Source organism: Urocitellus parryii, chromosome 3 (genome assembly GCF_045843805.1).
Source record: "Urocitellus parryii isolate mUroPar1 chromosome 3, mUroPar1.hap1, whole genome shotgun sequence".
Taxonomy (NCBI): domain Eukaryota; kingdom Metazoa; phylum Chordata; class Mammalia; order Rodentia; family Sciuridae; genus Urocitellus; species Urocitellus parryii.
In genome coordinates, this window is record NC_135533.1 from 36,969,988 (window position 1) to 36,979,861 (window position 9,874).

Here is a 9,874-nt window from a genome sequence, read left to right on the forward strand (position 1 = left end):
AGTGGGAAAATATTGATGGGTATTAAGCAAAAGAAAGTTATATTCTAACATATATTAAAGATCATTCTGGCTATATCGAGAAGATATTGTATGCAGGGAAAGGAGCTGAGAGGTTATTTTAATAAGCAGGCTAGAAGAAAATGGCTTACAAAACCATAGTGTTTTGAAGGGATAGTATAACAGTTTGAATGTGTCCTCCAGTTTGTGAAACTTAATCCCAATGCAACTGTTGAAAGGTGGGACTTTTAAGTGGTGATCAGGGCTCTGCACTCATGGATTCATTATTGTGGGAGTGGGTTCATTATCTCTAGAGTGGATTTGTTATAAAAGCCCATTTGTCCTTTTCATTCATTCATTCATTTATTCGTTTGGCCTTTTCTTACTCTGTCCTTCCACCATGAAATGACACAGCAAAAATGCTGTTGCCAGACATCAGATCTTCAGTCTTGAACTTCTTGGTTTCCAGAACCATGAACTAATAAATTTTTGTTCAGATTATTCAGTCTCTGATATTCTATTATGGCAGAAAAAAATCAGATTGATATATACTAAAACCAATAGTTAATAAGGATTCTGAGGTTTTTAGCCCAAGTCCCTGCAAGGATGGTGTTGTTCCCAGTAAGTTATTACTGAAGACTGTGAGTAAAGCATGCTTGGGGAAATAAAGATGAGATGTTCATGAGTTCAGAATTGGAAGTGTTAAAGTTAAGACACATTAGATATTAGAGGCATTAGAGGTGAAGTAGATTAAAAAGGTGAAGATTTATCCTTGTGTTTGTATGGAAGAAGACCTGATAAATTATTTTGGCCATTAAAAACATGGTATTTAAAGATAAGAGACTAGATGAAGAGAATACAGATAGTGAAAAGATCCAAAGAATTTCACCTTTGGGTAGGACATGCCACCATTAAGAGGTCAAAGAGATGAAGAGGGCCAGCAAGAGACTGCGTAGAAAAATCCAAGGATGTAGAAGGAAAATAAGGTGTTCCAGAGATCAAGGGAACAAGTGTTGAAAACCTCAGCTTTCAAAACACACATAAATGCTAACCCAAAACATCTATATTTAAATATGACTTTACCTGGATACCTAACATAAAGAACTGTCAGTTTATTTTCTGATAAAAAAAAAAAATACAGTAAAAGCATGATTCGAAACGAATTTCGGTGTAGAGTAAAAGTACTATCTTCCTTGGCAGCATTTAGGTCTGATGAATTTCTAAGTGATCATTCACTTCTATTATCACTATAGCTTCTTAAATAGGAGTAGCAGAATAGTTTCTCCTTGAAGGCACATACTACTTCATGTCAATCTTAACATTTATTCTTACATAGCAAAATCCAAGAGACAACAAATACAGAAATGCTATTTTAATAATCTTTAAGGATCCACAAAATTATTCAATATAAAAAATGCTATTAACTAATTAATATTGCATTTTTGGGGGGAAATGTTTAATAAAAGTTTTTCAGTTACTTTACTACCTATAACAGGTTACTGTTTCTCTATGTAATTTTAAGCTTTGATATTAGTGATTTATATCAAAGTGTCCTGGATTACTGAGAATTTTGCCTACCAGGGGTCATTTGGTAAGAGTCTAGAATCATTTTTATTTTATATAACCTGAGGGAGGGAGGGGAAGAAGTGCTACTGGTCTTTAGTGGTAGAGGACAGTGTCACTATTAATGCACAAGGACAATCCACTATATGAGGAATTGGCTGAAAAAGTAAATAATGGCAAGGCTAAGAAACCCTACTCTAGAGACTGAAATTATGCAAAGACATGGAAGCTTAAAGTACAGAAAGTCAGGTACGTGAAAATGCATTCTATAGTCTCTAAATTCAGATTACATGGGTTTGACATCTACCATAATAATTTTGAGTAATCAAAGCCTTAGTCCTTGACTGGCTAAACATATATACATTATAAATATTAGAGATAATGCACATAGTTCAAGTGCTTAGTTCAGTTCCTGGCATGTTAAATGTATTTATTACTTGTAACAATCATAACAAAAATACACACTCACCTTTTCTCCAAACTAATTCCAATTCCACAGTGCATATTTTAAAAGTAACTGTCCCATATTTGCCCTACCATAAAATTGCTACTAGTGTACTTCCTGGTCTTAGTAGAATTACCAAGACTCAGCAGCAGACACTCTCAAAACCTTTGGGCCAGTAGCACCACGGTTATCAGTGACAGAGAATCAAACTAATCCTAATCAAACTAATCCTAGTGCTACAGCACCTTGAAAACCTTCAGCAAAAATGATTTATAACCATACATGCTTCTACATCAACTAGTAACGTAAATCCAGGTCTCCATTCTGCCAATGCCAGAGGCTTGAAAAGTCTTTCCATTCTCCCCCCGCATAATTTCCAATTTCAGTTGTTAAATACATCCTAGTGAAGTTACCAATGGGCATATGAAAAATGAAACCTTTACCAAAGCAGTTTCAATTATGTAAGTACATAGAAACTCAAGAAATTCTTAAATTTTAATAGTTTATTTTCTACATTAAATAGTGACACATATCAAGTTTCAGAGATTTATTAATCAGTGTAATAAACTCCAACAAATCAACATGATTTCATGCATTTAAAGGAGAAGTATTTCCTGGTTAAGTGGAAAATTGTGCGGATGCTTCTCAAAGACCTTCATCATAAGCAGTTTTACAGTGAAATGTTTCATTTAGAAGTCTGGGCCTTCTTTCTTCAGTTTGCTGTAATCCACATTCACTGAGTAGAACTTAGAAAAGAAAAATAATATTTTAGTTATCTACCAAATACAGAAAGCTAGCAAAGAAGTTTTAGAATTCTTTTTTTTTCAGTTTTCTACAGTAACAAGTACAGATATGAATTTTCAAGACTATTTAACAATGTAAAATTTATTCACAGAAAGATAGTATACACAAAAATTCTAGCCCTTTAGATGGTTTTGGTAAGGTGAAAATATTTCAGAAGAGCAGTATTAGTATACTCTTAGTTAGAACACATTTAAAAAATCCTACTTCAAACTGAATGAAGAATTCCTTCTAATATATACATCCAATTCTATGAACTTTTACTTTTTCTCCACCAAGTACATGAGAGATCTCCAAAACAATAGAGGAATACTGAGAATTACCATTCCTACTTTGTTAAAGTACTATAATTTTGTTGAGAAAACTCTTGCAACAAAGAGATGCTAATATTAATAAGGAATTGCTTTCTTTGTGGTTTATGTAACTTTTCAGATACAAACTGGTTTGCCTCAGAAGCTTTTCTATTTTCTGGCTCTCTCAAAGGTTTTAATTTCCTAAGCCTAGACTGCATCAGTATCAAAACGAACACTACATCACTTGTGGTGATAGTCTTTAAAAAAGAAAAAAAAATTGCATTTTTTGCAGGTTTAAAATTACAAAAAGTTCCTTACAGTCAATTAAGTTTAGAAATAAATTTCACTATGATTGTTTCAAAACAAAACTCTAACTCCACTTTGTAAAAAATGATTTATATTTGAAACTGGTCCAAAATTTCTACTGAAAGATTTGCACATAAGCCCAAATAAGGATATAATCTTGGGTTTACTCATTCTTGTGCCAAAGAATACTAAAGAGATTGGGCTATAATTACTTGAAAACATTATCTCTAAAAGAACCAAAATATGCAGAATGATCTTCAATATTTTCTTCATAGTGTTTATTAGATAATAAGTTCAGGTCTGGTGTTATATCTCAGTGGTAGGGTTCCTCGGGGCCACACACACACACAAAAAAAGTGCTTACCAATCTGTATTATTTCTTCTAAAGCTTTCATTTCTTTAAATATACTCTTCTTTATCTTTAATCCCAAAACCCATTAAACTGGATTTTTTTTAAAAGAAAAATCTCCAGGTTGTAAAGCTTATTACCAAGTTATCCTTGTTATAGACACATAAAGTTTTTACAAACAGAAAATTATGAATAAGACACAAAGCATATTCTTTGTTCTGAGAATTTTCTCTTAAAATAAATTAACCTAGACAATAAGATGTAAGAAAACTAATTATGCTATCTTCTAACACGTTAACAAAATATTAGAAAGAAAATTTCACAAGGGTCTGTAGGTATATACTAAGGAAAATAAAATAAATATTTATTGGACTTTTCTACTAGATGTCAGGCATTGGCCAGGTACTTTTATCTTACTGAAACACAACCTTTCTTATTCTTTATTAAAAAAAAAAAAAAAAAGGGCAAATGAAGACCAAATTATATGACTTGCTAAACACTTAAATAGCAGGTCCAAGTCTCTACAACCAGGCACAGTAGAAAGTTTATGTTATCTTTGTCATTTTTCTCAAAACTAAGCAGATTTCTGATGTATTTGATTTGTCCTCAAAATTCTCTCTTAGAAATAATCTTTAATTCTGCTTTACTTTATGACTTTCATGCCCCTACTGTTTTTCCAATTTAATAGTGCTTTCTCTACAGCCTCTGGAATAACAATCTCCGATTTTGGCTTTGGGGAATCTTATTTATTGAAGAAGTATTGCTGGGACTTTAAAGCTTAAGTTCTATTTTAGTCCCATCTCTTGGTATTTGTATTAGCTTTTGCTATTTGGCAACAAATAACCTTCTGATATGAATAAATACTTATGCCTTCCTGACATTGATGTTGAAATTTTAATTCCCAAGGTGATGATGATATTTGGAAAGTGGGCCACTGGGAGATAATTAGGTCATGAAGGTGGGACCTTCCTAATAGGATTAGTGCCTTTATAAGGAAGAAATATGAGAGAGTTTCTCTCTCTGCCTTGTGAAGACATAGTAAGGAAGACAGCCTTAGGGTTGTTCCTGGTAGCACACCTGTAATCCCAGCTATTTAGGAGGTCATGGAGGAGGATCTCAAATGTGCTTAATGAGACTTTGTCTCAGAATATAAATGGCTGGGTGTGTAGCTAAGTGGTAGAGCTCTCTAGGGTTTAATTCCGAGAACCACAAAACACAAACACCCCAGAAATGACTGGCATCTTATACTTCCCCAGCCTCCAGAACAAATTTCTACCTACCTGTCTATGATATCTTGTTATAATCATCTCAAATCTTAGTGGTTTACAATAATAAAGTTTTATTTTTCATTTATATGCTGCTTATTATTTGACTGTTCCATATTCTCTTCGTTGCAGTCCTGGGCTGATAAGTTGCCCTTATCTGTCAATTTTGGTCTCATGAGAAATGGAAAAGTACCATAAAGGAACCACATAATGGTTCAGAAGTGACAGATATAATTTCCCCCTTCTCATGATTTGCCAGAGAAATCAATATAGCCAAACCTGCTGTCAGTGGGCCAGAAAAACAAATTCTCTTAGAAAAGAAGATGAATAAACATTTCAAGACAATAGTCTACCTCACTGTTTTGAGTTTAGAAGCAGTAGTAAGTGGGATTAAGATTAATTCACTGCAGACTCAAAGAATTCCAGATTTATTTCCTTTTCATTTCTGCTATTTGTAATATTTTTCCACTTTCTAACATGTCTATATTTATGCCACACGAGGTTTTTATTGCAGCAATAGTCCATTTCCAGTTCACATGGCCTCATACTGACATGTGTTATCATATTCCAGGGTAGTGATAACTGGTTCCATTATCAGAATCATCTTCTAGTAAGCTGACTATATATACGCAGACTCCAATATGCTCTTTGGTGGAAGGACCAAGGCCTGTTTCTTTGTTTTCTTTTTAAATGTTTCTTAGATTTAAAAATATTTTTCTGGAATAGACTATACTTAAATTCATAAAACAAAAATACATCAGGATATCTATTATCATCTTTTAAAGGCAAAATGTTAACACAGAGATCAAATGGCTGCTTCAGCTTGGCCAGTGCATTTTTTTTTAAAAAAAATATGTATTTTTCAGTTGTAGGTGGACACAATATATTTATTTCATTTTTATGTGGTACTGAGGTTTGAGCCCAGTGTCTCACGTGTGCTAGGCGAGCACTCTACCACTGAACCACAACCCCAACCCCTTGGCCAGTGCATTTTTATTTGCTTTTTGGAGGGAGATCTGTTTAAAGACTTTAAAAAGCCAAATTATAATCAGAGGAAAGCTTGGAATCAGCAAAGGGGCATTTTATGGGCATATATCTCCTAAGAAGTCCTGGACACACACTGGTCAGGGCAACTCTTCTTGAGAGCGCTAAAGCAAATTGCCAGTTATTTTGTTAATGAAACATTTTGGTACTTCACATCAGTAGAAAGTACATGGGGGAGTTAAACACTTTAAACAGATGAACTGTATGGTATAAATGCAGCAATACTTTTGAGACAAGAAAGGTGTGTAGGCAAAATTTTCACACATAAGAAAAGTTATATTTGGGAAATCAATACATGACCCCAAGATATAAAATCATTTTTTCAAAAAGTATTTATACAGACCACTTTTCAGGAAAGATGTTAAAAAGTTTATCTAGGAAGTTCATGGTAAAATTTAAGTTTCACCTGACTTTCATTTCTTCCTATTAATTCTCACCTAGAATATCTCAACTATACCAATAACGAAGAACCAACCAAACTGGCCAATAGCTTAGTGCTACTAAGAATGTAATACATGGACCAACAGCAAAAACATCATCTGAAACCTTGCTAGAAATGAAAATTCTCAGGCCTCACACCAACCAAATGAATCAGAACCTCTGAGGTGGAACTACAGAATCTGTTTTCACAAACTGTATATATAACAAAATTTGACAACTACTGGCCAGGTATAGTGGCACATGCCTATAATCCCAAGGACTCAAGAAGGCAGAGCCAGGAGGATCACAAGTCTGAGGCCACAATGTGCAACTTAGTGAGACTTTTTCTCAAGATTTTAAGAGTATGAGGATGCAGCGCAGTGATAGTGCCCCTGAGTTCCATCCCTGGTACTTCAGGGGGGGAAAAAAAAGTAATTTGACACACAGTAAGTTAGACTATCTAAGAACTAACAACTTTCCCTTTAATCTCTTAGTCAAATTAGTATAGTTAAGACATTATCTTAACTTCACTCAGTCTAAAAGCTAAAAATAAAATCCAAATAGGAAAATGTTTTTAGAACAATATACAATCTTAATTTCACAGAACAATCTACCAGCTCTTCAAAGTTCATCAGAATGGAATTCTACTCGTATATCCAATTTCAAGAAAAACTACACCACGACCAAAGTCATTACAATACACTTACCAACAATTTGGAAACAATTTTGCACCTTACCTTGTACTGATCATTAGGACCCAGTTTGTTCCAGGGTTCTGGGTTATTCTTCCTGTCCCAACTAAAAAGAATAAAATATTATAATTGTGCTAGTAATAAAACATTATTTAAAACAGTGTTTTGTAGTTCTTAAGAAGCTAATATTGTGAATAGTCCAATCTCATTTTCTACTAGGTGGAGTATGGTATTTGCTTTCATTAGGAAGTTAAAACAGAATCTATCATAAGCAGCCCCACGTAATCAATAAAAAAAAAAGTAGAACACAGAGCCTCTTGGGGCAGTTGTCCTTGTCCCTATCCCCATCCCAGGAAAATTTATACACAGCCTTTACTAAATTTTCTATTTTATCATTGAAGTGATACATTAAAAAAAAAATCATAGAATAATGATAATCATAGAATAATCAACCTTTTCTTATCATTTTCCAACTGCAAGAAGAAACATTTCCTACTGTGGGAAAACAGGCGAAAAACATTTACCAGAAACCATGATTAAGTATTTTATAAAAACAATTAGTTCTATTACTTAGTGTCACTACTCCTAGAAAGACTGTGGCTCCTAAATTAGCTTGGCAAACCATCTGTTTTAAACATTTTTAAGTACCTACCTGACATCTGGATTGAACAATGCTAGACGCATCACATACAGTGCTGCTCCAGTACCTCCTGCTCCAATAAATACGAAGAGGGGAATCAACTAGAATCAAACATAAAATGACAATTTTCAAATTCCTTGATATTGATCAAAGAGAAGCTACAGCAGTTATACACATTAATTTCAAATCTCAAAATTGCTACTTTGCTAACTTTTGTTAAAACTTAAAGGCAGAACTTAGAAGGAGGTGGAACTGCTTACAACTGTGTTCTGAAGAAACAATTTGAAAAAGGATCTGAAGATGGTTCTGGCCTAAGTCTCACTTCTTAATATAAATAAAATTACATATGTTTTCAAATTTCCAAGACAATGTATCAAGGGTTATTTATCTCTATAACATTTATACTTCATTCCCCTTAAATTCCCTTTATGTCAAGGCTGAGGGGTAATTCTTTGCAAATTAAAAATTAGGTGTGCCTCCAAACAGATACACTAAAAACACAAACTTTGTGAAATAAGGCGTCTAAGAAGCATACAGAAACACAACTATCACAAATAGTCAAGCTGTGGCTTTAACCATAAATTGAAAACTACTGCTACCAATTCTTGCCAAATATTTAAGAAACTGGATTTAAGACAAAGACTAAAGACAGTGTAACTGTTAGGTTCCCCAGAAGTCAAAAAATTAAATCCGATTAAATTCTGCACTACCAGATTCCCAAAATGTCAGGGCATCCAGACAAAGTGTGGATTCCAACATCAAGAACCTCTTATATTCCAGAAGGCCTGGGTGGTGCAATGCGGAGAACACGGGATCCTCAATAGGCAGCACAACAAATAGGGACCCTGACCTTTTTTGGTCTCTAATCCACAGAACATACACCCATCCCTCTTGGACCCACCAATGTGCAAGAAAGCACATTGTCTCCAAACCTTCAGCCTGCCAACCAAAACTCCACAACTGCATGTCGCAGAAGGTCACAGGCCGAGGGCCTGGGGCAACCAAGACAACGCAAGGAGAGGGAGGGCCCCGCTCCAAGGGGCAGTAAGGGACTGTGAAAGGAGAAAGGTCCCAAGAGACAGTGGCAGCCACCCCACCACACAAGATGGACATGGGAGAATACTGGGAAAGGAGTCATGAACTTACGCTTGGATGCTTCTTGGCCTGACCAAGGATCTGGCGGAGCATGTTGGCAATAGAAGCCTCCGGCCCAAAACCAGATAAGAAAAACCTATCAGGCCCAAGACCAAGCAGCCTCTGCAACCAAGATGTGCGGACGCCCAAAGTCACCCAGAATATCCTACCTGAAGGACCCCTGGCTCGGAAGGCAGCCTGCGGCAGGAGGGCCCGGATGCGACTGTCCTCAACAGTGCCTGCCCTGATCCAGGTCCTCACGCGTCCTCCTTAACCTGGCCTGACCATCACCACTCCATTTAAAAGCGAAATATTCCTCATTTCTATACTATAAGTCTTTCTTACCAGGAACTTTTGGCCTCGAAACTACAACAATTTGATTGACCAGACAGGCACTCTCTCAGAAGGCCACGTGTTGAGTTCAACCGGCGGGCGTTCGGGCAGCGCGCTCAGTGGGCTGGGCCTCTTGCGCGGCGCCTAAAGGCCGGGGTCGCGCGCAGACGCGTTTGGGGCGCGCGTGCCGGGCGCGCGCGTGCCGGCCCAGACATCCGCTAAGGGAGTACTGCGACGCCTCTGGCAGCCCAGAACACAACGCCGGGACTGCAGGTCGGGTCTCTAGTCACCAAGGTCAGTGGCTGCGGTTTAAGAAGGCTGCAGCTGCTTCCTGTCATCGACTGTTGCTTAAGGGCGGAAGTTAAAAACTAGTAAATGTCTTAAAGATGTCAACAGTCTCATCAGTGTGATCTCCAAACGCTCAGGCCACAGAGAACTTGGCAACATGTCACCTTCCCCTTCCCATAGTCCCGAAATTACATTCTTAAAATGTTTTCAATGATTGTTTCCTACACATGATCTTTTCTACTACCCCAGATCAGTATGTATGTATGTATGTATGTATGTATGTATTTATCTATTTGTCTATTTA

General features: G+C 36.2%; 1 protein-coding gene across 1 annotated transcript; it reads right to left on the reverse strand.

Annotated features, from left to right (window-relative positions):
- Positions 1-2,537: 2,537 nt before the first annotated feature.
- Positions 2,538-9,119, reverse strand: Coxfa4 (cytochrome c oxidase associated subunit FA4). The gene is made up of 4 exons (XM_026397259.2): positions 8,962-9,119; positions 7,828-7,916; positions 7,221-7,281; positions 2,538-2,751 (listed from the first exon to the last, which is right to left on the reverse strand). The coding sequence occupies exons 1-4, from the start codon at positions 9,001-9,003 to the stop codon at positions 2,695-2,697; spliced, it is 249 nt and encodes an 82-aa protein (XP_026253044.1). The 5' UTR covers positions 9,004-9,119; the 3' UTR covers positions 2,538-2,694.
- Positions 9,120-9,874: the final 755 nt, after the last annotated feature.

Coding starts and splice junctions, on each gene's coding strand:
- Coxfa4 (XM_026397259.2), bottom strand. CDS start 9,003: ATGCTCCGCCAGATCCTTGGTCAGGCCAAGAAGCATCCAAGC. Junction 7,917..8,961: donor AGGCCAAGAAGCATCCAAGC/GTAAGTTCATGA, acceptor GTTTGATTCTAG/TTGATTCCCCTCTTCGTATT. Junction 2,752..7,220: donor GTCCTAATGATCAGTACAAG/GTAAGGTGCAAA, acceptor TTCTTTTCTAAG/TTCTACTCAGTGAATGTGGA.